Consider the following 27,252-nt stretch of genomic DNA (forward strand, 5'->3'; position numbering starts at 1 on the left):
GCTTGCAGCTAGATCCATAGTTGCAGTGGAGGATGGGGCTTCACTTAAAGATGCCAATGACAGACAGATGGACCTTTGGTTGAAATCTGTCTATGAAGCTATTGGCGCGTCGTTTGCTCCAGCATTCGCGGCCGTGTGGGCGCTCCAAGCTATTTCAGCTGGTCTGGCACAGGTGGACTCCTTCTTAAGTCCAGCAGTGCCGCAAGTGGCGTCCTTAACTACGCAAATGACTGCGTTTGCGACATACGCTATCAATGCGGTACTAGACTCTACGAGCCGTACCTCAATGGCATCCGCCAACTCTGTGGTTTTGCGCAGAGCCTTGTGGTTAAAAGAATGGAAAGCAGATTCTGCTTCTAAAAAATGTTTAACCAGCTTGCCATTATCTGGTGACAGACTGTTTGGTGAGCAATTGGCGGAAATCATTAAACAGTCCAAAGGTAAGGACTCTTCCTTACCCCAGCCCAGATCAAGCAAACCTCAACAGAGGAAGTGGCAGTCAAAGTTTCGGTCCTTTCGAGGCTCGGGCATGCCCCAATTCTCCTCGTCCAAAGGGACTCAGAAAGAGCAAAGGAGCTCTGATTCCTGGCGGACTCACTCACGCCCCAAGAAAGCAACCGGAGGTACCGCTTCCAAGGCGGCTGCCTCATGACTTTCAGCCGCCTCCCTCCGCATCCTCGGTCGGTGGCAGGCTCTCCCGCTTTTGCGACATTTGGCTGCCACAGGTCAAAGACCGGTGGGTAACAGACATTTTGTCTCACGGGTACAGGATAGAGTTCAGTTCTCGTCCTCCGCCTCGGTTCTTCAGAACTTCCCCACATCCCGACCGAGCAGATGCCCTTCTGCAGGCGGTGCATTCTCTAAGAGCAGAAGGAGTGGTGGTCCCTGTTCCTCTTCGGGAACAAGGACAAGGTTTTTACTCCAATCTCTTTGTGGTGCCAAAAAAGGACGGCTCATTCCGTCCTGTTCTGGACCTAAAACTGCTCAACAAGCATGTGAACGCCAGGCGGTTCCGGATGGAATCCCTCCGCTCAGTCATTGCCTCAATGTCTCAAGGAGATTTCCTAGCATCAATAGACATCAAAGATGCTTATCTCCACGTGCCGATTGCTACGGAGCACCAACGCTTTCTACGCTTCGTGATAGGAGACGACCATCTTCAGTTCGTAGCTCTGCCATTTGGTCTGGCGACAGCCCCACGGGTGTTCACCAAGGTCATGGCGGCAGTGGTAGCAGTCTTGCACTCTCAGGGACACTCTGTGATTCCTTACTTGGACGATCTACTTGTCAAGGCACCCTCTCAGGAGGCATGCCAACACAGCCTGAATGTTGCGCTAGAGACTCTCCAGACGTTCGGGTGGATCATCAACTTCTCAAAGTCAAATCTGTTACCGACCCAATCACTGACGTATCTTGGCATGGAGTTTCATACTCTCTCAGCGATAGTGAAGCTTCCGCTGGACAAGCAGCGGTCACTACAGACTGGGGTGCAGGCTCTCCTTCAAAGTCAGTCGCACTCCTTAAGACGCCTCATGCACTTCCTCGGGAAGATGGTGGCGGCAATGGAGGCGGTTCCGTTTGCGCAGTTTCATCTGCGCCCACTTCAATGGGACATTCTCCGCCAATGGGACGGGAAGTCAACATCCCTGGACAGGAAAGTCTCCCTTTCCCAGACGGCCAAGGACTCTCTGCAGTGGTGGCTTCTTCCCACCTCATTATCACAGGGAAGATCCTTCCTACCACCGTCCTGGGCGGTGGTCACGACAGACGCGAGTCTGTCAGGATGGGGAGCAGTTTTTCTCCACCACAGGGCTCAGGGTACGTGGACCCAGCAGGAGTCCACCCTTCAGATCAATGTTCTGGAAATCAGAGCAGTGTATCTTGCCCTACTAGCCTTCCAGCAGTGGCTGGAAGGAAGGCAGATCCGAATTCAGTCGGACAACTCCACAGCGGTGGCATACATCAACCACCAAGGGGGGACACGCAGTCGGCAAGCCTTCCAGGAAGTCCGGCGGATTCTGATGTGGGTGGAAGCCACGGCCTCCACCATATCCGCAGTTCACATCCCCGGCGTAGAAAACTGGGAAGCAGACTTCCTCAGTCGCCAGGGCATGGACGCAGGGGAATGGTCCCTTCACCCGGACGTGTTTCAGGAAATCTGTCGCCGCTGGGGAAGGCCGGACGTCGACTTAATGGCGTCCCGGCACAACAACAAGGTCCCAACCTTCATGGCACGGTCTCGCGATCACAGAGCTCTGGCGGCAGACGCCTTAGTGCAAGATTGGTCGCAGTTCCGGCTCCCTTATGTGTTTCCACCTCTGGCACTCTTGCCCAGGGTGCTACGCAAGATCAGATCCGACTGCAGCCGCGTCATACTCGTCGCCCCAGACTGGCCAAGGAGGGCGTGGTATCCGGATCTGTGGCATCTCACGGTCGGCCAACCGTGGGCACTACCAGACCGACCAGACTTGCTGTCCCAAGGGCCGTTTTTCCATCGGAATTCTGCGGCCCTGAACCTGACTGTGTGGCCATTGAGTCCTGGATCCTAGCGTCTTCAGGATTATCCCAAGGGGTCGTTGCCACCATGAGACAGGCTAGGAAGCCCACGTCCGCTAAGATCTACCACAGAACGTGGAGGATATTCTTATCCTGGTGCTCTGCTCAGGGAGTGTCTCCCTGGCCATTTGCATTGCCTACATTTCTTTCTTTCCTGCAATCTGGGTTAGAAAAAGGTTTGTCGCTCGGCTCCCTTAAAGGGCAAGTCTCGGCGCTATCCGTCTTTTTTCAGAAGCGTCTAGCACGACTTTCTAAGGTACGCACGTTCCTGCAGGGGGTTTGTCATATCGTACCCCCGTACAGGCGGCCGTTAGATCCATGGGATCTGAGCAGGGTACTGGTTGCCCTCCAGAAGCCGCCCTTCGAGCCTCTGAGGGAGGTTTCACTTTCTAGACTATCACAGAAAGTGGCTTTTCTGGTAGCGATCACATCTCTTCGGAGAGTGTCTGAGCTAGCAGCGCTGTCATCCAAGGCTCCCTTCCTGGTCTTCCACCAGGACAAGGTAGTGCTGCGACCCATTCAGGAGTTTCTCCCGAAGGTGGTATCCTCTTTTCATCTTAATCAGGATATCTCTTTGCCTTCTTTTTGTCCTCATGCAGTCCATCGCTATGAGAAGGATTTACATTTGTTAGATCTGGTGAGAGCACTCAGAATCTACATTTCCCGCACGGCGCCCCTGCGCCGTTCGGATGCACTCTTTGTCCTTGTCGCTGGTAAGCGCAAAGGGTCGCAGGCTTCCAAGGCCACCCTGGCTCGATGGATCAAAGAACCAATTCTTGAAGCCTACCGTTCTGCTGGGCTTCCGGTTCCATCAGGGCTGAAGGCCCATTCTACCAGAGCCGTGGGTGCGTCCTGGGCATTACGACACCAGGCTACGGCTCAACAGGTGTGCCAGGCAGCTACCTGGTCGAGTCTGCACACTTTCACCAAACATTATCAGGTGCATACCTATGCTTCGGCGGACGCCAGCCTAGGTAGAAGAGTCCTGCAGGCGGCAGTTGCCTCCCCGTAGGGGAGGGCTGTCTTTGCAGCTCTAACATGAGGTATTTCTTTACCCACCCAGGGACAGCTTTTGGACGTCCCAATCGTCTGGGTCTCCCAATGGAGCGCCGAAGAAGAAGGGAATTTTGTTACTTACCGTAAATTCCTTTTCTTCTAGCTCCTATTGGGAGACCCAGCACCCGCCCTGTTGTCCTTCGGGATTTTTGGTTGTTTTTCGGGTACACATGTTGTTCATGTTGAATGGTTTTCAGTTCTCCGACGTTACTTCGGAGTGAATTTGTTTAAACCAGTTATTGGCTTTCCTCCTTCTTGCTTTTGCACTAAAACTGGTGAGCCAGTGATCCCACTGGGGGTGTATAGCCAGAAGGGGAGGGGCCTTACACTTTTTAGTGTAATTGCTTTGTGTGGCCTCCGGAGGCAGTGCTATACACCCAATCGTCTGGGTCTCCCAATAGGAGCTAGAAGAAAAGGAATTTACGGTAAGTAACAAAATTCCCTTCTTTTTTTTTTTCTTCTTTACATTTGTGCTTACCATAGTTAAACTGGGTTGTCCACAATTTGCATTAATGTCTGCATTCACATTCAGTGACTATGTGAATGCATACTAATTAAAAAATAGACGTCTGGAACACCTAAGGTGTGAACAAGGTGCAAGACTCAAAAATATACAACTAAACAATAGGATAAAGAGTTGCATGCTAGTCACAATGTAAATGGGAATAATGAAAAGCGAAACTGCTATGGGAATATTAGACTGAAAAATACAATGAACTATCTGAAAAAATGAAAAACATGAAAATGGAATATGCATAACTGCTATGAATAATAGGAATGAGAGATGTTTAGCCATTGTATTGATCAATGCAAAAGATCCCAAAACCACGTCAAGGTAATCTCTATTTTTGGGGTCCCTAACCTATGTGTAACCTCACCTGCAATTAAAAACTTGCTCTGTATGGGAAGCAAAGGACCAAACTATATATGTATTTCTTTGTCGCTCTATTGGGAGACCCAGACAATTGGGTGTATAGCTACTGCCTCCGGAGGCCACACAAAGTATTACACTTAAAAGTGTAAGGCCCCTCCCCTTCTGCCTATACACCCCCCGTGGGATCACGGGCTCCTCAGTTTTCATGCTTTGTGCGAAGGAGGTCAGACATTCACGCATAGCTCCACTGTTTAGTCAGCAGCAGCTGCTGACTATGTCGGATGGAAGAAAAGAGGGCCCATACTAGGGCCCCCAGCATGCTCCCTTCTCACCCCACTTTTGTCGGCGGTGTTTGTTAAGGTTGAGGTACCCATTGCGGGTACGGAGGCTGGAGCCCACATGCTGCTTTCCTTCCCCATCCCCTTAGGGCTCTGGGTGAAGTGGGATCTTATCGGTCTCCAGGCACTGAGGCCGTGCTCCATCCACAGCCCCTGGGAATCTGCTGGACATGGAGCGGAGTATCCTCAGGGACATGGCCCTGCTACGTTGAGGTACTCTGTGTCCCCGTGGGGACCGCGCACAGACACACGGCAGCACTGCTGGGTGTGTTAGTGCGCCAGGGATGGCGGCGCTGCCCGCACTGGTGCCATCGCACACTACAGCGTGCTGGGTGTGTTAGAGTATTGGGGGAATGCCGCGCTAACCGCCGCTGCCATTTTTATCTCAGGCGCGGCTGGGACTTGTGGTGCGCCGGGGACTTCCGCGCCGACCAGGGCTTATATGCCGGGCCGCGCTTATCACTCTAGTCCCCGGCTTTTGCGGCCTTCTCTCACTTCGTTACCGCCCACTGGCCTGCCAGTCAGGGTAAGGGCGTGACGCTGCACAGCACGGCAGCGCTGAGAGATGGAGCATGCTTTGCATATTCCACCCCTCTCACTGTACACAGTGTGAAACCGGATTCCCGCACTTTCTGGGGCACGCCCACGGCCTCCTCCTCTACACAGGACGCCGGCAGCCATTCATGTCAGTTTTTTCTGTGACTGAGAAAAGAGACAAGTTTGGGAAGACCCTGGCAGGGATTCGGGTGGTCACACAACCGCTGTGTGCGGGCGGTAAGCAGCACCTGTGGTGCTGACCCCACTAGTGCCGAAATGCACATATAGATATATGCTTGTACGCTATACATTGCACTGTTCGGTCGCACTTTTGTATTTCTTTGTCGCTCCTAATTGGGAGACCCAGACAATTGGGTGTATAGCTACTGCCTCCGGAGGCCACACAAAGTACTACACTTAAAAGTGTAAGGCCCCTCCCCTTCTGGCTATACACCCCCCCCCCGTGGGATCACGGGCTCCTCAGTTTTATGCTTTGTGCGAAGGAGGCCAGACATCCACGCATAGCTCCACTGTTTAGTCAGCAGCAGCTGCTGACTATGTCGGATGGAAGAAAAGAGGGCCCATACGAGGGCCCCCAGCATGCTCCCTTCTCACCCCACTTTCTGTCGGCGGTGTTTGTTAAGGTTGAGGTACCCATTGCGGGTACGGAGGCTGGAGCCCACATGCTGATTCCTTCCCCATCCCCATTAGGGCTCTGGGTGAAGTGGGACTTTACCGGTCTCCGGGCACTGAGGCCGTGCTCCATCCACAGCCCCTGGAGGATCTGCTGGATACGGAGCGGAGTTTTCCTCAGGGACAGGACCCTGCTCCATCAAGGTACTCCGTGTCCCCGTACTTATCGCACGCACACTGCAGCATTGCTGGGTGTGTTAGTGCGCCGGGGTAAACAGCGCTGCTGCGCTTGTGCTGTTACTCACTACAGCTCTGCTGAGTGAGGTGACTTAGTACGATCGGCCGATCCGGCCGCGGGGGTCAGTTTTTACTGCGTCGCGGCTGGGATTTGTGGTGCGCCGGGGACTTCCGCGCTGGCCGTGCATATATGACGGCCGCGCTAGATTACTACAGTCCCCGGCTTTTGCGGCCTAGTTCGTATCGTTCCCGCCCCCAGACCTGCCAGTCAGGAGGAGGGCGGGACGCTGTACAGACCAGCAGCGCTAAGAGCTGGAGTCTGTTTTACATACTCCAGCCCTCACACTAGGCACAATGGGACGCAGTTTCCCGCACTTTTGTTTGTGACGCCCACGGTCCGCTCCTCTTCACAGGACGCCGGCAGCCATTCCTGCCTGCACGCTGAGCTGCAGAGGGGAGACGGGGAGACTTAGACAAGGGATTCTACGACCTCACACCCGCTTTTCAGCGGGCGGTAAGCAGCCCTCAAGGGCTCTCCCCCACTTGTGCCATAGTGTACTTTGTATTTTGTGCTGGCAATACTTTGCACTGTACAGTCGCTGGTGATTTTCTGCTATATACCCTCCTTAGATTTCTCAAGGAGACAACAGCATGTCGTCCGCAAAAAGCAAAAGTGCCAAGGCACGGACTTTATATGCTGCTTGTACCGCATGTGGGGCTACTCTACCGGCAGGTTCCACTGACCCCCATTGTGTGCAGTGCTCGGCCCCTGTGGCAATTGCTCAGCCGGGGCCGCTGCTAGAGGTGACCCAGGGAGAACCACCTGTGAATGCTGTCCAGGTGACAGGGACGGAGTTTGCAGCTTTTGCTGACAGATTGTCTATGACTATGTCTAAAATTCTTGAAACATTGCAGTCTAGACCAGTAACTCAGACCATGGGCACTGTTGATTCATTGCCACCTTGTCCCCCTCAGCTGGACCACTTCCTAGCTCCGGGGGTGTCACATGCACCCCAGGGTGACGGCTCTGACTCGGACGACAGTCCCAGACAACCTAAGCGGGCTCGCTATGAGCGACCCTCAACTTCATCACACTGGTCAGGGTCCCAGCGGGACGACTCTCTGTGTGATGAGGCGGATGTAACTGATCAGGAGTCTGATGCTGGGGCCGCTCTCAATCTAGATACCCCGGATGGTGACGCCATAGTGAATGATCTTATAGCGTCCATCAATAAGATGTTAGATATTTCTCCACCAGCTCCTCCTGCGGAGGAGGCAGCTTCACAGCAGGAGAAATTCCATTTCAGGTATCCCAAGCGTAAATTAAGCACTTTTCTGGACCACTCTGACTTTAGAGACGCAATCCAGAAACACCACGCTTATCCAGATAAGCGTTTTTCCAAACGGCTTAAAGATACACGCTATGCTTTTCCCCCTGACGTGGTCAAGGGCTGGACACAGTGTCCCAAGGTGGACCCTCCAATCTCCAGGCTTGCAGCCAGATCTCTAGTTGCAGTGGAAGATGGGGCGGCACTTAAAGATGCCACTGACAGACAGATGGAGCTCTGGTTAAAATCCATCTATGAAGCGATTGGAGCGTCGTTGGCGCCAGCATTCGCAGCCGTATGGGCACTCCAAGCTATTTCAGCTGGGCTTACACAGGTCGACACGGTCACACGTACATCTGCTCCGCAGGTGGCACCCTTGACCTCTCAAATGTCTGCATTCGCGTCTTACGCGATTAATGCTGTCCTAGACTCTACGAGCCGTACGGCGGTGGCGTCAGCCAACTCTGTGGTTTTACGCAGAGCCCTGTGGTTGAGAGAATGGAAGGCAGATTCTTCTTCCAAGAAGTGCTTAACCAGTTTGCCTTTTTCTCGTGACCGATTGTTTGGTGAGCGTTTGGATGAAATCATTAAACACTCCAAGGGTAAGGATTCATCCTTACCTCAGCCCAGACAAAACAAACCCCAACAGAGGAGGGGACAGTCTGGTTTTCGGTCCTTTCGAGGCTCAGGCAGGTCCCAATTCTACTCGTCCAAAAGGACTCAAAAGGATCAGAGGGGCTCAGATTCTTGGCGGACTCAATCACGCCCAAAAAAGCCAGCCGGAAGAACCGTTACCAAGACGGCTTCCTCATGACTCTCAGCCTCCTCTCTCCGCATCCTTGGTCGGTGGCAGGCTCTCCCGCTTTGGCGACATTTGGCTGTCACAGGTCAAAGACCGTTGGGTGAGAGACATTCTGTCTCACGGGTACAGGATAGAGTTCAGCTCTCGTCCTCCAACTCGCTTCTTCAGAACTTCTCCACCGCCCGACCGAGCCGATGCTCTGCTACAAGCGGTGTCCGCTCTAAAGGCGGAAGGAGTGGTGACTTCTGTTCCTCTTCAGGAACAAGGTCACGGTTTTTACTCCAATTTGTTTGTGGTGCCAAAGAAAGACGGGTCGTTCCGTCCCGTCCTGGATCTAAAGCTGCTCAACAAACACGTAAAAACCAGGAGGTTCCGGATGGAATCTCTCCGCTCCGTTATCGCCTCAATGTCTCAAGGAGATTTCCTAGCATCAATAGACATCAAGGATGCTTATCTCCACGTGCCAATTGCGCCAGAGCATCAGCGTTTTCTACGCTTCGTTATAGGAAGCGAACACCTGCAGTTCGTAGCTCTACCTTTCGGGCTGGCGACAGCCCCTCGGGTCTTCACCAAGGTCATGGCAGCAGTAGTAGCAGTCCTGCACTCGCAAGGTCACTCCGTGATCCCGTATTTGGACGATCTACTTATCAAGGCACCCTCTCAAGAGGCATGCCAACACAGCCTGAACGTGGCACTGAAGACTCTCCAGAGTTTCGGGTGGATTATCAACTTTTCAAAGTCAAATCTAACCCCGACCCAATCACTAACATATCGTGGCATGGAATTTAATACTCTCTCAGCGATAGTGAAACTTCCACTGGACAAACAGTGCTCGCTACAGATAGGGGTGCAATCTCTCCTTCAGGGCCAGTCGCACCCCTTGAGGCGCCTCATGCACTTCCTAGGGAAGATGGTAGCAGCAATGGAAGCAGTTCCTTTTGCGCAGTTTCATCTGCGTCCACTACAATGGGACATTCTCCGCCAATGGGACGGGAAGTCGACGTCCCTCGACAGGGAGGTCTCCCTATCTCAGGCAGCCAAGGAATCTCTCCGGTGGTGGCTTCTTCCCACCTCATTGTCAAAAGGAAAGTCGTTCCTACCCCCATCCTGGGCGGTGGTCACGACAGACGCGAGTCTATCAGGGTGGGGAGCAGTGTTTCTCCACCACAGGGCTCAAGGTACGTGGACTCGGAAAGAGTCCACCCTTCAGATCAATGTTCTGGAGATCAGAGCAGTCTATCTTGCCCTACAAGCCTTCCAACAGTGGCTGGAAGGCAAGCAGATCCGAATTCAGTCGGACAACTCCACAGCGGTGGCATACATCAACCACCAAGGGGGAACACGCAGTCGGCAAGCCTTCCAGGAAGTCCGGCGGATTCTGACGTGGGTGGAAGACACGGCATCCACCATATCCGCAGTTCACATCCCAGGCGTAGAAAACTGGGAAGCAGACTTTCTCAGTCGCCAGGGCATGGACGCAGGGGAATGGTCTCTTCACCCGGACGTGTTTCAGGAGATCTGTCGCCGCTGGGGGATGCCGGACGTCGACCTGATGGCGTCACGGCACAACAACAAGGTCCCGGCTTTCATGGCACGGTCTCACGATCACCGAGCTCTGGCGGCAGACGCCTTAGTTCAAGATTGGTCGCAGTTCCGGCTACCGTATGTGTTCCCACCTCTGGCATGGTTGCCCAGAGTGCTCCGCAAAATCAGGTCCGACTGCCGCCGCACCATTCTCGTCGCTCCAGACTGGCCAAGGAGGTCGTGGTACCCGGATCTGTGGCACCTCACGGTAGGCCATCCGTGGGCACTACCAGACCGTCCAGACTTGCTGTCTCAAGGGCCGTTTTTCCATCTGAATTCTGCGGCCCTGAACCTGACTGTGTGGCCATTGAGTCCTGGATCCTAGCGGCCTCAGGTTTATCTCATGAAGTGGTTGCCACCATGAGACAGGCTAGGAAGCCATCCTCCGCCAAGATCTACCACAGGACGTGGAGGATATTCCTATCTTGGTGCTCTGCTCAGGGAGTTTCTCCCTGGCCTTTTGCATTGCCTACTTTTCTTTCCTTCCTGCAGTCTGGGTTGGAAAAAGGTTTGTCGCTTGGCTCCCTTAAGGGTCAAGTCTCCGCGCTATCCGTATTTTTTCAGAAACGCCTGGCGCGACTTCCTCAGGTACGCACGTTCCTGCAAGGGGTTTGTCATATCGTCCCCCCTTACAAGCGGCCGTTGGAGCCCTGGGACCTGAACAAGGTTCTAATTGCTCTCCAGAAGCCGCCTTTCGAGCCTATGAAGGAGGTTTCCCTTTCTCGTCTTTCACAGAAAGTGGCCTTTCTAGTGGCGGTCACGTCTCTTCGGAGAGTGTCCGAGCTGGCGGCGTTATCATGCAGATCTCCATTCCTGGTGTTTCACCAGGACAAGGTAGTTCTGCGTCCAATTCCAGAATTTCTTCCCAAGGTGGTATCTTCCTTTCATCTCAATCAAGATATCACTTTACCGTCTTTGTGTCCGCATCCAGTTCACCAATTTGAAAAAGGTTTGCATTTATTGGATCTGGTGAGAGCACTCAGGATCTACATTTCCCGCACGGCGCCTCTGCGCCGCTCGGATGCACTCTTTGTCCTGGTCGCTGGTCAGCGTAAAGGGTCGCAAGCTTCCAAATCCACCCTTGCGCGTTGGATCAAGGAACCAATTCTTCACACCTACCGTTCTGCTGGGCTTCCGATTCCATCAGGACTGAAGGCCCATTCTACCAGAGCCGTGGGTGCGTCCTGGGCATTACGGCACCAGGCTACGGCTCAGCAGGTGTGCCAGGCGGCTACCTGGTCGAGTCTGCACACTTTTACCAAGCATTATCAGGTGCATACCTACGCTTCGGCGGATGCCGGCCTAGGTAGACAAGTCCTTCAGGCGGCGGTGGCTCACCTGTAGGAAAGGGCTGTTTGACGGCCCTATCACGAGGTATTCTTTTACCCACCCAGGGACTGCTTTTGGACGTCCCAATTGTCTGGGTCTCCCAATTAGGAGCGACAAAGAAGAAGGGAATTTTGTTTACTTACCGTAAATTCCTTTTCTTCTAGCTCCAATTGGGAGACCCAGCACCCGCCCTGTTTTCTTAGGAAGTTTGTTTTTTTCGGGTGCACATGTTGTTCATGTTGAACAGTTCAGTTCTCCGAGGTTGTTTCTCGGGTTGAATTTGTATTTAAAACAGTTATTGGCTTTCCTCCTTCTTGCTTTTGCACTAAAACTGAGGAGCCCGTGATCCCACGGGGGGGTGTATAGCCAGAAGGGGAGGGGCCTTACACTTTTAAGTGTAGTACTTTGTGTGGCCTCCGGAGGCAGTAGCTATACACCCAATTGTCTGGGTCTCCCAATTGGAGCTAGAAGAAAAGGAATTTACGGTAAGTAAACAAAATTCCCTTCTTTGGCTATATACCCTCCTTGATTGTTCGGGGGAGATAACAGCATATCGTCTGTGAAAAACAAGAGTGCAGAAGCACAGGTTTTCTATGCAGCCTGTACAGCATGTACGGCTATACTGCCGGCAGGTTCCACGGACCCCAATTGTATGCAATGCACGGCCCTTGTGGAACTTACTCAGCCGGAGTCTCTGCTAATGGTCCAGGTGGTGGGGACGGAGTTTGCAGTATCTACTTCAGACTTTCTGAGACTATGGCTAAGATACTAGAAGCCTTGCAGTCCAGACCGGTCCCTCAGACCATGGGCTCTGTTGATTCATTGCCCCTGGTCCCCCCCCCTCCCCCAGTTGGTACAACAAGGTGCTCCTGGAGTGTCTCAGGGATCCCAGGGTGAGGGGTCTGACTCGGACCGCAGTCCCAGACCCCCTAAGCGACCTCGCTGGGAGCATCCCTCGACGTCACAGCATCATTCAGGGTCTCAGCATGGGGACTCTCTCTATGATAAGGCGGAGGTATCTGATCAGGATTCTGATCCTGAGAACGTTCTCTACCTGGATACACCTGACTGTGACACCGTAGTGAACGATCTTACGGCGTCCATCAATCATATGTTGGTTATTTCTCCCTCAGCTCCTACGCCTGAGGAGTCAGCTTCTCAGCAGGAGAAGTTCCGTTTCAGGTTCCCCAAGCGTACATTGAGTACGCTTTCTGGATCACTCTGACTTCAGGGAGGCAGTCCAGAACCACCAGGCTTCTCCAGATATCATTTTTGCCTTAAGGATACACGTTATCTCTTCCCTTTTGACGTTGTCAAGGGCTGGGTTCAGTGTTCCAATGTGGACCTCCTATCTCCAGCGGCTAAATCCTTAGTTGCAGTGGAAGATATGGCTTCACTCAAAGATGCCACTGACAGACAGATGGAGCTCTGGTTGGAATCCATCTATGAAGCTATGTCTTTGCTCCAGCTTTCGCACCCGTCTGGGCGCTCCAAGCGGTCTCAGCGGCTCAAGCGCAAATTGAGGCAGTCACACGTATGTCTGCGTCGCAGGCTGCGTCTTTAACATCTCAAACGTCAGCGTTTGCGTCATACGCCATTAATGCTGTCCTGGACTCGGCGAGCCGGAAGGCGGTTGCGTCCGACAATTCAGTGGTAATACGCAGAGCCTTGTGGTTGCGGGAATGGAAGGCAGATTCTGCTTCCAAAAAGTGCCTAACCAGTTTGCCATTCTCTGGCGACCGCTTGTTTGGTGAGCGACTGGATGAAATCATCAAACAATCCAAGGGAAAGGATACATCCTTTCCTCAGGCTAAACCGATCATACCCCAACAGAGGAGGGGACAGTCGAGGTTTCGGTCCTTGCGGGGCGCAGGCAGGTCCAATTCTCCTCGTCCAAAAGGCCTCAGAAGGATCAGAGGAACTCCGACGCGTGGCGGTCTAAATCACGCCCTAAAAAGACCGCCGGAGGCGCCGCTACCAAGGCGGCTTCCTCATGACTTACGGCCTCCTCACACCGCATCCTCGGTCGGTGGCAGGCTCTCCCGCTTTTGCGACACCTGGCTGCCACAAGTAAAAGACCGTTGGGTGAGAGACATTTTGTCTCACGGTTACAGGATAGAGTTCAGCTCTCGTCCTCCGACTCGATTCTTCAGAACATCTCCGCCTCCGAGAGCGAGCCAAGGCTCTGCTGCAGGCGGTGGGCATTCTGAAGGCAGAAGGAGTGGTGGTCCCGGTTCCTCTTCAGCAACAGGGTCACGGTTTCTACTCCAACCTGTTTGTGGTTCCAAAGAAGGACGGGTCCTTCTGTCCTGTTTTGGAGCTAAAACTATTCAACAAACACGTAAGGACCAGGCGGTTCCGGATGGAATCCCTCCGCTCCGTCATCGCCTCAATGTTCCAAGGAGATTTCCTAGCATCGATCGATATCAGGATGCTTATCTCCACGTACCAATTGCTCCAGAGCATCAGCGCTTCCTGCGCTTCGCCATAGGAGACGAACACCTTCAGTTCGCGGCACTGCCGTTCGGCCTGGCGACAGACCCAAGGGTTTTCACCAAGGTCATGGCTACAGTAGTTGCGGTCCTCCACTCTCAGGGTCACTCAGTGATACCCTACTTAGACGATCTGCTGGTCAAGGCACCCTCTCAAGAGGCATGCCAACACAGCCTCAACGTTACTCTGGAGATTCTCCAGAGTTTCGGGTGGATCATCAATTTTCCAAAGTCAAATCTGACACCGGTCCAATCGCTGACATATCTTGGCATGGAGTTTCTTACTCTTCCAGCGATAGTGAAGCTTCCGCTGGACAAACAGCGGTCACTACAGACAGGGGTACAATCACTCCTTCAAGGTCGGTCACACCCCTTGAGGCGCCTCATGCACTTCCTGGGGAAGATGGTGGCAGCAATAGAAGCAGTCCCTTTCGCGCAGTTTCACCTGCGTCCTCTTCAATGGGACATCCTACGCAAGTGGGACAGGATGCCGACGTCCATAGACAGGAACGTCTCCCTCTCTCAAGCAACCAAAGCTTCCCTTCGGTGGTGGCTTCTTCCCACCTCATTATCGAAAGGGAAATCTTGCCTAACCCCATCCTGGGCGGTGGTCACGACGGACGCGAGTCTGTCAGGGTGGGGAGCGATCTTTCTCCACCACAGGGCTCAGGGTACGTGGACTCAGTAAGAGTCCTCACTTCAGATCAATGTTCTGGAGATCAGGGCAGTGTATCTTGCCCTAAAAGCGTTCCAACAGTGGCTGGAAGGCAGGCAGATCCGAATTCAGTCGGACAACTCCACAGCGGTGGCTTACATCAACCACCAAGGTGGGACACGCAGTCGGCAAGCCTTCCAGGAAGTCCGGCGGATTCTGCTGTGGGTGGAAGCCACAGCACCCACCATATCCGCAGTTCACATCCCGAGCGTAGAAAACTGGGAAGCAGACTTTCTCAGTCGCCAGGGCATGGATGCAGGGGAATGGTCCCTTCACCCGGACGTGTTTCAGGAGATCTGTTGCCGCTGGGGGATGCCGGACGTCGACCTAATGGCGTCTCAGCACAACAACAAGGTCCCGGCATTCATGGCGCGGTCTCACGATCACAGAGCTTTGGCGGCAGACGCCTTCGTTCAGGATTGGTCGCAGTTTCAACTCCCTTATGCGTTCCCACCTCTGGCACTGTTGCCCAGAGTGTTACGCAAGATCAGGTCCGACTGCCGCCGCGCCATCCTCGTCGCTCCAAAATGGCCAACGAGGTCGTGGTACCCGGATCTGTGGCATCTCACGGTAGGCCAACCGGGGGAACTATCAGACCGACCAGACTTGCTGTCTCAAGGGTCGTTTTTTCCTTCAGAATTCTGCGACCCTCAACCTGATGGAGTGGCCATTGAGTCCTGGATCCTAGCATCTGCAGGGTTATCTCAAGGGGTCATTACCACTATGAGACAGGCCAGAAAACACACATCTGCCAAGATCTACCACAGAACGTGGAAGATATTCTTATCTTGGTCCTCTGCTCAGGGAGTTTCTCCCTGGCCAATTGCCTTGCCTACTTTCTTTCCTTCCTGCAATTCGGTTGGAAAAAGGTTGTCGCTCGGTTCCCTTAACGGACAAATCTCAGCGCTCTCTGTATTTTTTTCAGAAGCGCCTAGCAAGACTACCTCAGGTACGCACGTTCCTGCAGGGGGTTTGCCGCTTAGTCCTTCCTTACAAACGACTGTTAGAACCCTGTGATTTGAACAGGGTGCTGATGGTTCTGTAGAAACCACCATTCGAGCCTATGAGGGATTTTTCTCTCACACGCCTTTCGCAGAAAGTGGTTTTCCTAGGAGCAGTCACTTCACTTCGGAGAGTGTCTGTCGGGGCAGCATTGTCGTGAAAAGTCCCCTTCCCGGTGTCTCACCAGGTCAAGGGGTTCTGCGTCCGGTTCCGGAATTTCTCCCTAAGGTGGAATCCCCCCTTTCATCTCAATCAGGGTATCCGTACCCTCTGTTTGTCTTCATCCAGTTCACCAATGTGAAAAGGATTTGCACTTGATTAGATCTGGTGAGAGCACTCAGACTCTTCATCGATCGTACGGCGTCCCTGCGCCGCTCGGAAGCACTCTTGTCCTTGTCGCTAGCCAGCGTAAAGGGTTACAGGCTTCCAAATCAAGACTGGCTCGGTGGTTCAAGGAACCAATTCTCTAGCTTATCGTTCTGCTGGGCTTACGGTTCCCTCAGGGCTGAAGGTCCATTCTACCAGAGCGGTGGATGCGTCCTGGGCTTGAGGCACCAGGCTACGGCTCAGCTTGTGTGTCAGGCGGATACCTGGTCCAGCCTCCACACTTTCACGAAACACTGTCAGGTGCATACCTATGCTTCGGCGGATGCCAGCATAGGCAGACGAGTCCTTCAGGCGGCGGTTGCCCACCTGTAGAAAGGGGCCGTTTTACGGCTCTATTACGAGGTATTATTTTACCCACCCAGGGATTGCTTTTGGACATCCCAATTGTCTGGGTCTCCCAATAGAGCGACAAAGAAGAAGGGAATTTTGTTTACTTACCGTAAATTCCTTTTCTTCTAGCTCCTATTGGGAGACCCAGCACCCGCCCCTGTTTTTTTGTATACACATGTTGTTCATGTTGAATGGTTTCAGTTCTCCGATATTCCTTCGGATTGAATTTGCTTAAACCAGTTTATTGGCTTTCCTCCTTCTTGCTTTTGCACTAAAACTGAGGAGCCCGTGATCCCACGGGGGGTGTATAGGCAGAAGGGGAGGGGCCTTACACTTTTAAGTGTAATACTTTGTGTGGCCTCCGGAGGCAGTAGCTATACACCCAATTGTCTGGGTCTCCCAATTAGAGCTAGAAGAAAAGGAATTTACGGTAAGTAAACAAAATTCCCTTCTTTCTGTCTGAGAACCCGGCCCCACCCACAGCCATGTGTCTTATTTCACATATATAGCTTGGTCCTTTGCTTCTAAAGTGACTCAAGCTTGCAACCATCTGATCTCTTATTCTATAAATTCAGTACAAGTGTATTGCAATATACAGTGTGTCCACCCATATCCTGTCCACAGCCATTAACTTGAGAACGGAGGCAGCTATAGGCATAGAAGTGGTGTCTAGGTATAGTAAAGTATCCATGCGCTATGCAATGAAACCATCTATAGCACCACCTGGTGGAAAACAACGGTGTTTGCATTTTTATCTCGAAAACGGAGCGAGATAGAGAAAAAAAAATTGTAATTACAAAGTTAAAGTGCATCATCAATTCCATACGAATCGACACCTTGTATACAGAAGTGCTATGATTAGAACGTGTAAAACTCACAAGGCTGCGGACGTGAAGCGATACCTCATGGAGACCTTCCTACAAGTCATTGGGTATGGTGGCTGCGTTGAGTGGCCTCCACACTCACCTGACCTGACCCCATTGGACTTCTTTCTGTGAGGTCACATCATACAGCAGGTGTATGCGACCCCTCCACCAACATTGCAGGACCTACGACGACGTATCACAGATGCTTGTGCAAACGTGTCACCTACCATATTGCACAACGTGCAGCAAGATACAGTATGCTGTGCAGAGGCCAGATGTGCATTGCAGCTGATGGGGGCCACTTTGAGCATCAAAGTTAAATGAGCGCCATATGCGTGACCAGCATTCAATGTTTTGGGGGGTCATGGGTTTCATATCATAGCATTTCTGTATGCAAGGTGTCGCTTCGTATTGAATTGATGATGCCCTACAAATTTGTAATTCACTTTTTTTCTCTATCGCGTTCAGTTTTCAAGATAAAAATGCTAACTCCGTTGTTTTCCAGCAGGTGGCGCTATAGGTGGTTTCATTGCGTAGTGCATGGCTACTTTACCTATACCTAGACACCACTTCTATACCTATAGCTGACGCCGTTCTCAAGTTAATGGTGGTGGACAGGATATGGGTGGACACACTGTATAGGTAAAATCAGTCTTGTGTTAGACCCCTGCTGTTGGGTTTCACAGTACTGACATTGCCTCCATAGGGACCTTGGGCGCTAACCAGTAGCAGCCAGGATCCCGCATGTTAACCCCTTGAATTCTATTGTCAATCAAGGCATTTTAGAACAGCATTTGGAGCATGTAGGTTTTGCCTGTATAATACAGGTATGGTGCGGCCTCAGCTCCTGAGCCTGCTATATACACCACGCCCAAGTGTGTGATCTACACGCACTATGCAAGTCAGAAAGTGGTTCAAGAAAAATACCGCACCACACCTGTCCACCGGCTGTGTGTGGTATTGGACTTGAGACTGAAGAACTTCAATTCAGGTTAACTTAACTTGTTCTTGATCTTGCAAAACGTCTCCCCTGTGTCCTCAGTTTCTGTTCTTGAAGACTGTTGCTTGTCCTTGGCTGCAGAATTTGCGCAAATTGAAAAATCAGAAAGTCGAAACCTCAATTAGCCCAAAGAGCAAGTTGCATGAAGAAGATGCAGCCAGCAGTCCTCGCTATTTCTTTGTCGCTCCTTATTGGGAGACCCAGACAATTGGGTGTATAGCTTATGCCTCCGGAGGCCACACAAAGTATTACACTAAAAGTGTAAAGCCCCTCCCCTTCAGCCTATACACCCCCCGTACTGCTACGGGCTTATCAGTTTTTATGCTTTGTGCGAAGGAGGTCATCACGACGGACGCGAGTCTGTCAGGGTGGGGAGCAGTTTTTCTCCACCACAGGGCTCAGGGTACGTGGACTCAGCAAGAGTCCTCACTTCAGATCAATGTTCTGGAGATCAGGGCAGTGTATCTTGCCCTAAAAGCGTTCCAGCAGTGGCTGGAAGGCAAGCAGATCCGAATTCAGTCGGACAACTCCACAGCGGTGGCTTACATCAACCACCAAGGTGGGACACGCAGTCGGCAAGCCTTCCAGGAAGTCCGGCGGATTCTGCTGTGGGTGGAAGCCACAGCATCCACCATATCCGCAGTTCACATCCCGGGCGTAGAAAACTGGGAAGCAGACTTTCTCAGTCGCCAGGGCCTGGACGCAGGGGAATGGTCCCTTCACCCGGACGTGTTTCAGGAGATCTGTTGCCGCTGGGGGATGCCGGACGTCGACCTAATGGCGTCACGGCACAACAACAAGGTCCCAACATTCATGGCTCGATCTCAAGATCACAGAGCTCTGGCGGCAGACGCCTTAGTTCAGGATTGGTCGCAGTTTCGGCTTCCTTATGTGTTTCCTCCTCTGGCACTGTTGCCCAGAGTGTTACGCAAGATCAGGGCCGACTGCCGCCGCGTCATCCTCGTCGCACCAGACTGGCCGAGGAGGTCGTGGCACCCAGATCTGTGGCATCTCACGGTCGGCCAACCGTGGGCACTGCCAGACCGACCAGATTTGCTGTCTCAAGGGCCGTTTTTCCATCTGAATTCTGCGGCCCTCAACCTGACTGTGTGGCCATTGAGTCCTGGATCCTAGCGTCTTCAGGATTATCTCAAGAGGTCATTGCCACTATGAGACAGGCTAGGAAACCTACGTCCGCCAAGATCTACATTTCTCGAACGGCGCCCCTGCGCCGCTCGGATGCACTCTTTGTCCTTGTCGCTGGTCAGCGTAAAGGGACACAAGCTTCCAAGTCAACCCTGGCTCGGTGGATCAAGGAACCAATTCTCGAAGCTTACCGTTCCTCGGGGCTTCCGGTTCCCTCAGAACTGAAGGCCCATTCTACCAGGGCCGTGGGAGCGTCCTGGGCCTTGCGACACCAGGCTACGGCTCAGCAGGTGTGTCAGGCAGCTACCTGGTCGAGCCTGCACACTTTCACGAAGCACTATCAGGTGCATACCTATGCTTCGGCAGATGCCAGCCTAGGTAGGCGAGTCCTTCAGGCGGCAGTTGCCCACCTGTAGGACGGAGCCGTTACGGCTCTATTATGAGGTATTATTTACCCACCCAGGGACTGCTTTTGGACGTCCCAATTGTCTGGGTCTCCCAATAAGGAGCGACAAAGAAGAAGGGAATTTTGTTTACTTACCGTAAATTCCTTTTCTTCTAGCTCCAATTGGGAGACCCAGCACCCGCCCCTGTTTTTGTATAACACATGTTGTTCATGTTAAATGGTTTCAGTTCTCCGATATTCCTTCGGATTGAATTTACTTTAAACCAGTTTATAATTTTTTCCTCCTTCGGGCTTTTGCACCAAAACTGATGAGCCCGTAGCAGTACGGGGGGTGTATAGGCTGAAGGGGAGGGGCTTTACACTTTTAGTGTAATACTTTGTGTGGCCTCCGGAGGCATAAGCTATACACCCAATTGTCTGGGTCTCCCAATTGGAGCTAGAAGAAAAGGAATTTACGGTAAGTAAACAAAATTCCCTTCTTTAAGAGCCTTTTCTTCGGCGCTCCATTGGGAGACCCAGACGATTGGGTGTATAGCACTGCCTCCGGAGGCCACACAAAGCATTACACTAAAAAGTGTAAGGCCCCTCCCCTTCTGGCTATACACCCCCAGTGGGATCACTGGCTCACCAGTTTTCTGCTTTGTGCGAAGGAGGTCAGACATCCACGCATAGCTCCACTGTTTAGTCAGCAGCAGCTGCTGACTATGTCGGATGGAAGAAAAGAGGGCCCATACTAGGGCCCCCAGCATGCTCCCTTCTCACCCCACTTTATGTCGGCGGTGTTTGTTAAGGTTGAGGTACCCATTGCGGGTACGGAGGCTGGAGCCCACATGCTGTTTTCCTTCCCCATCCCCCTGAGGGGCTCTGAGGAAGTGGGATCTTACAGGTCTCCAGGCACTGAGACCGGGCTCCATCCACAGACCCAGAGAACCTGCTGGATATGGAGCTGAGTATCGTCAGGGACAGGGCCCTGCTACATTAAGGTACTCTGTGTCCCCGTACACATCGCGCACACACACACCAGCATTGCTGGGAGTGCTAGTGCGCCGGGGACAACAGCGCGGAGCGCTCGTGCTATTATTCACGGCAGCTTTGCTGTGTGAATTTATGTATTGGGAACTGCCGCGCCGGGCCGCTGCTGGGTGTTTTTACACTGTGGCGCGGCTGGGACTTGTGGTGCGCCGGGGACTCCGCGCTGGCCGTGCACATAGGACGGCCGCGCTTATTACTCGAGTCCCCGGCTTTGCGGCCTAGTTTCCGTTTCGTTCCCGCCCCCAGCCCTGCCAGTCAGGGGAGAGGCGGGACGCTGTACAGACAGCGCCGAGGGCTGGAGTCTGCTTTGCATTCTCCAGCCCCCTTCACTGGACACAGTGGGACGCCGGTTTCCCGCTCTTGCCTGGGGCACGCCCACGGCCCGCCCCTCGTCACACGAGCTGGAGAAGGACGCCGGCAGCCATTCCTGCAGTCCGAGCTGGAGAACGGAGACAAGCTCTGGGCAACCAGTCACAGGACTCTGGCGACCACACACCCGCCTATAGGCGGGCGGTAAGCAGCACCTGAAGTGCTGACCCCACTATATACGTTGTGTCCATTTGTATTTTAGTACACTGCACTGTAGGTCGCTATTTTTGGCTATATGCCCTCTTAGATGGCGAGACAACAGCAGCAAAAAAGCAAGGGTGCTAAGGCACAGGCTTTCTATGCTGCTTGTATTGCATGTGCTGAAGTGTTCATTTGTACTTATGCTTGTATGCTATACATTGCACTGTACGGTCGCTATTCTTGGCTATATGCTTCTAGATGGCTACACAACAGCAGCAAAACAGCTAAGGTGCTAAGGCACAGGTTTTCTATGCTGCTTGTATTGCATGTGCTGAAGTGTTCATTTGTACTTATGCTTGTATGCTATACATTGCACTGTACGGTCGCTATTCTTGGCGATATTCTCCTAGAATGGCTAGACTACAGCAGCAAAAAAGCAAAGGTGCTAAGGCACAGTTTTTCTAGGCTGCTTGTATTGCATGTGCTGAAGTGTTCATTTGTACTTATGCTTGTATGCTATACATTGCACTGTACGGTCGCTATTCTTGGCTATATTCTCCTAGAATGGCTAGACTACAGCAGCAAAAAAGCAAAGGTGCTAAGGCACAGTTTTTCTAGGCTGCTTGTATTGCATGTGCTGAAGTGTTTATTTGTACTTATGCTTGTATGCTATACATTGCACTGTACGGTCGCTACTCTTGGAGATATTCTCCTGGATGGCTAGTCTACAGCAGCAAAAAAGCAAGGGTGCCAAGGCACAGGCTTTCTAAGCTGCTCATATTGCATGTGCTGAAGGGCTCATTTGTACTTTATGCTTGTATGCTATACATTGCACTGTACGGTCGCTATTCTCGGCTATATGCTCCTAGATGGCTAGACTACAGCAGCAAAAAAGCAACACAGGCTTTCTATGCTGCTTTTACTGCATGTGATACTGTTCCACCGGCAAGTTCCACTGACCCCCGTTGTGTGCAATGCTCCTCTGTAGCACTTGGTCAGCCGGGGTCTCTACTAGAGGTGGCCAAAGGAACCACCTGTGAATCCTGTCCATGGACAGGGACGGTGTTGCAGTTTCGGCTGATAGATTGTCATGGGATAGTGACTTGCAGTCCAGACAGGCCATGGGCAATCTTGCCAAGGTGTAGGCTCTGACACGGACGACAGTCCCAGACAGCCTAAGCGAGCTCGCTGGGAGCGGCACTCGGCCTCATCACTAGTCAGGGTCACAGCAGAGGACTCTCTGTATGATGAGGCAGACGTAGCTGATCAGGACTTTGATCCTGACACCGCTCTCAATCCGGATACACCGGATGGTGACGCCATGGGGAATGATCTTATAGCGTCCAGCAATGGCATGTTGGATATCTCTCCCCCAGCTCCTTCAGTGGAGGAGTCAGCTTCCCAGCAGGAGAAATCCCATTTCAGTATCTCAAGCGTACATTGAGTACTTTTCTGGCCACGCTGACTTCAGTGAAGCAGTTCAGGATTACCACGCTTACCAGATAAGCGTTTCTCCAAATGTATTAAAGATACATGTTATCCCTTTCCCCCTGACGTGGTCAGGCGCTGGACCCAGGGTCCAAAGGTGGCTCCCCCAATCTCCAGGCTTGCGGCTAGATCCATAGTTGCAGTGGAGATGGGACTTCACTTAAAGATGCCATTGACAGACAGATGGACCTCTGGTTGAAATCTGTCTATGAAGCTATCGGCGTGTCGGTTGCTCCGGCATTCGCAGCCGTATGGGCACTCTAAGCTATGTCAGCTGGTCTTGCGCAGCTGGTCTTGAGCACAGGTACATCTGTGCCGCAGGTAGTGTCCTTATCCTCGCAATGTCTGCATTGCGACTTACCCTATTAATGCTGTCCGTGAGAGACAGTCGAGGTTTCGGTCCTTCCCAGGCTCGGGCAGGTCCAAATTGTCCTAGTCCAAAAGGGCTCAAAAGGCTCAGAGGGGCTCAGATTCCAGGTGGGCTCAATCACGCCCAAGGAAGGCAGCCAGAGGAACCGCTTCCAAGGCGGTCTCCTCATGACTGTAAGCTCTCTCTCTCCGCATCCGCGGTTGGTGGCAGACTCTCTCGCCTTGGCGACATTTAGCTGCCACAGGTCACAGACCGGTGGGTGAGAGACATTGTGTCTCACGTGTACAGGATAGAGTTCTGTTCTCGGCCTCCGGCTCGATTCTTCAGAACTTCCCCACCTACCCACCGAGCCGATGCTCTTCTGCAGGCAGAATGAGTGGTAATTCCTGTTCCTCTTCAGGAACAAGACACGGTTTTTCCTCCAATCTGATTGTGGGGGACCTAAAACTGCTCAACAAGCACGTGAAGGCCAGGCGGTTCCGGAGGGCATCCCTCCGCTCCGTCATTGCCTCAATGTCTCAAGGAGATTTCCTAGCATCAATAGACATCAGGATGCTTATCTCCACGTGCCGATTGCTCCAGAGCACCAACGTTTGCTACGTTTCGTTATTGAAGACGAGCATCTTCAGTTCGTAACCCTGCCCTTCGGTCTGGCGACAGCCCTACGGTGTTTCACCAAGTTCAGGGCAGCAGTGGGAGCAGTCCTGCACTCTCAGGGTCACTCGGTGATCCTTCCTTGGACGGTCGACTTGTCAAGGCACCCTCTCAAGAGGCATGCCAACACAGCCTGAGCGTAGCGCTGGAGACTCTCCAGAGTTTCGGGTGGATCATCAACTTCTCAAGGTTAAATCTGACACCGACCCAATCGCTGACATATCTGGGCATGGAGTGTCACGCTCCCTCAGCGATAGTGAAGCTTCCGCTGGACAAACAGCGTTCACTACAGACGGGGGTGCAGTCTCTCCTTCACGGCCAGTCACACTCCTTAACACGCCTCATGCAGAGGCAGTCACTTTCGCGCAGTTTCATCTGCGTCCACTCCAATGTGGCATTCTTTGCCAATGGGATGGGAAGTCGACGTCCCTAGAAGGAACGTTCCCCTTCTCAGACGGTCAAGGACTCTCTTCAGAGGAGTCCATCCTTCAAATCAATGTGCTGGAAATCTGGGCAGTGTATCTTGCCCTGCAAGCCATCCAGCCGTGGCTGGAAAGCACACACATCCGAATTCAGTCGGACAACTCCACAGCGGTGGCATACATCTTCCACCAAGGCGGAACACGCAGTCGGCAAGCCTCCCAGGAAGTCCGGCGGAGTCTGATGGGGGTGGAAGACAGAGCATCCACCATATCCGCAGTTCACATCCCGGGCGCAGATAACTGGGAAGCAGACTTCCTCAGTTGCCAGGGTATGGACGCAGGGGAAGGGTATCTTCACCCGGACGGTTTTCAGGAAATCTGTCAACGCTGGGGGATGCTGAACGTCGACCTAATAGCGTCTCGGCACAACAACAAGGTTCCGATTTTCATGGCACGGTATCAAGATCAAAGAGCTCTGGCGGCAGACGCCTTAGTTCAGGTTTGGTCGCAGTTCCAGCTACCTATGTGTTTCCCCCTCTGACACTGCTGCCCAGAGGGCTACGCAACATCAGGTCCGTTTGCCGCCGCGCCATCCTCATCGCCACAGACTGGCCGAGGAGGTCGTAGTCCCCGGATCTGTGGCATCTCACGGTCTACCAACCGTGGGCACTACCAGCCCGGCCGGACTTTGTCCCAAGGGCCGTTTTTTCCTTCTGAATTCTACGGCCCTGAACCTGACGGTATGGCCTTTGAGTCCTGAATCCTAGCGTCTTCAGGATTATCTCAGGACGTCATTGCCACCATGAGACAGACTAGAAAACCGACGTCTGCCAAGATCTACCACAGGATGTGGAGGATATTCTTCTCTTAGTGCTCTGCTCAGGGAGTGTCTCCCTGCCCATTTGCATTCCCTACTTTTCCTTCCTTCCTGCAATCTGGTTTGGAAAAAGGTTGTCACTCGGCTCCCTTTAAAGGACAAGTCTCAGCGCTATCTGTATGCTTCAGAAGCGCCTAGCACCACTTCCTCAGGTACACACGTTCCTGCAGGAGGTTTGTCACATTGTCCCTCTGTACAAACGGCCGTTGGACCCATGGGATCTGAACAGGGTACTAATTGCTCTCCAGAAGCCGCCCTTCGAGCCTCTGAGAGATGTTTCACTCTCTCGACTTTCCCAGAAAGAGGCCTTTCTGGTAGCGGTCACGTCTCTTAGGAGAGTGTCCGAGCTAGCAGCGCTGTCATCCAAAAGCTTCCTTCCTGGTGTTTCACCAAGGCAAGGCAGTGCTGCGCCCGATTCCGGAGATCTCCCTACGGTGGTATCCCCCTTTTCATCTCAATCAGGATATCTCCTTACCTTCTTTTTGCCTCATCCATTTCATCGATATGAAATGGATTTGCATTTGTTGGATCTGGTGGGAGCACTCAGAATCTACATTTCCCGCACGGCGCCTCTGCGCCGCTCGGATGCACTCTCTGTGCTTGTCGCTAATCAGCGTAAAGAGTCGCAGGCTTCCAAATCCACCCTGGCTAGATGGATCAAGGAACCAATTCTTGAACCCTACTGTTCTGCTGGGCTTCCGGTTCCATCAGGGCTGTAAGCCCATTCTACCAGAGCCGTGGGTGCGCCCTAGGCATTACGGCACCAGGCTACGGCTCAGCAGGTGTGCCAGGCAGCTACCTGGTCGAGTCTGCACACTTTCACCAAACATTATCAGGTGCATACCTATGCTTCGGCGGACGCCAGCCTAGGTAGAAGGGTCCTGCAGGCGGCAGTTGCCTCCCCGTAGGGGAGGGCTGTCTTTGCAGCTCTAACATGAGGTATTTCTTTACCCACCCAGGGACAGCTTTTGGACGTCCCAATCGTCTGGGTCTCCCAATGGAGCGCCGAAGAAGAAGGGAATTTTGTTACTTACCGTAAATTCCTTTTCTTCTAGCTCCTATTGGGAGACCCAGCACCCGCCCTGTTGTCCTTCGGGATTTTTGGTTGTTTTTCGGGTACACATGTTATTCATGTTGAACGGTTTTCAGTTCTCCGACGTTACTTCGGAGTGAATTTGTTTAAACCAGTTATTGGCTTTCCTCCTTCTTGCTTTTGCACTAAAACTGGTGAGCCAGTGATCCCACTGGGGGTGTATAGCCAGAAGGGGAGGGGCCTTACACTTTTTAGTGTAATGCTTTGTGTGGCCTCCGGAGGCAGTGCTATACACCCAATCGTCTGGGTCTCCCAATAGGAGCTAGAAGAAAAGGAATTTACGGTAAGTAACAAAATTCCCTTCTTTTCTGGTGTTGGCTCAGCGGGAGTTTTCTAGACTGGTTTTTAAGGCAGAGAAGTTCTAATGATTTGCGCTTTTCTTTTCTTTACTCCTCGTAGTGACGTTGATCATCCAGTGGCTTGATGTGACTCAGCTTGAGAAGAACGCGACTCTGCTCTTCCCTGAATGCATCAAGGTCAGCACCCGGGACAGTGAATATTTTTTCTCCATGTTCCTCAACATCAGCGAGACTTTCAAGCTCATGGAACAGCTCGCCAACATCGCCATGAGACAGCTTCTGGACAACGAGGGCTTCCTGGAGGATCGTAACCTGCCCAAACCTACACGCCCTCTCAAAAACATCTCTGCTCTGAAGAGGTGTGTGTTTTCTGTGACCAGTTGCTGTGTATATATAAATGACCCATGTGAGTACACATCTGCCTTATTTTCGCATTTCTTGCATGTTTCTCATCTTTTTAGAGACCTGGATGCTAGGGCGAAGAATGAACAGTATCGCGCCACATTTCGACTTCCAAAGGATGAAAGGTTGGATGGACACACGGACTGCACACTCTGGACACCTTTTGCCAAGATGCATATCCCCGGTCAAATGTTTGTTTCCAATAACTACATCTGCTTTGCCAGTAAGGAAGAGGAGGCTTGTCACCTAATCATACCCCTCCGGGAGGTGAGTGAGAGGGTAGGGGGTCTTGTCTTCAGTCCTGTGATGTTGGGGCTGGGGGGGGTGGAAGGAGTTAATTTTCTCGTGGTAATATAACATATACGTTATATAGTCTCCTAGCTCAGTCAGTACACTATACTGCAGATTGTACACATAAAACAGACCCCTTGTGAAATATAGTAAAGCCTTACAAAATTGCAGTGCAGAGACATGTTGTTTGGTCAAC

General features: G+C 52.4%; 1 protein-coding gene across 4 annotated transcripts in view; it reads left to right on the forward strand.

Moving 5' to 3' along the window:
* Positions 1–27,252, forward strand: part of TBC1D9B (TBC1 domain family member 9B) — a 188,980-nt gene that overhangs the window by 21,549 nt on the left and 140,179 nt on the right. For all 4 annotated transcript variants that reach the window (XM_075344376.1, XM_075344377.1, XM_075344379.1 and 1 more), the window contains exons 5-6: positions 26,464–26,722; positions 26,825–27,032. In XM_075344376.1, coding sequence (XP_075200491.1) covers positions 26,464–26,722; positions 26,825–27,032 — 467 coding nt within the window. The remainder of the gene's footprint in view (positions 1–26,463; positions 26,723–26,824; positions 27,033–27,252) is intronic.

This window comes from Anomaloglossus baeobatrachus, chromosome 4 (assembly GCF_048569485.1).
Source record: "Anomaloglossus baeobatrachus isolate aAnoBae1 chromosome 4, aAnoBae1.hap1, whole genome shotgun sequence".
NCBI lineage: Eukaryota > Metazoa > Chordata > Amphibia > Anura > Aromobatidae > Anomaloglossus > Anomaloglossus baeobatrachus.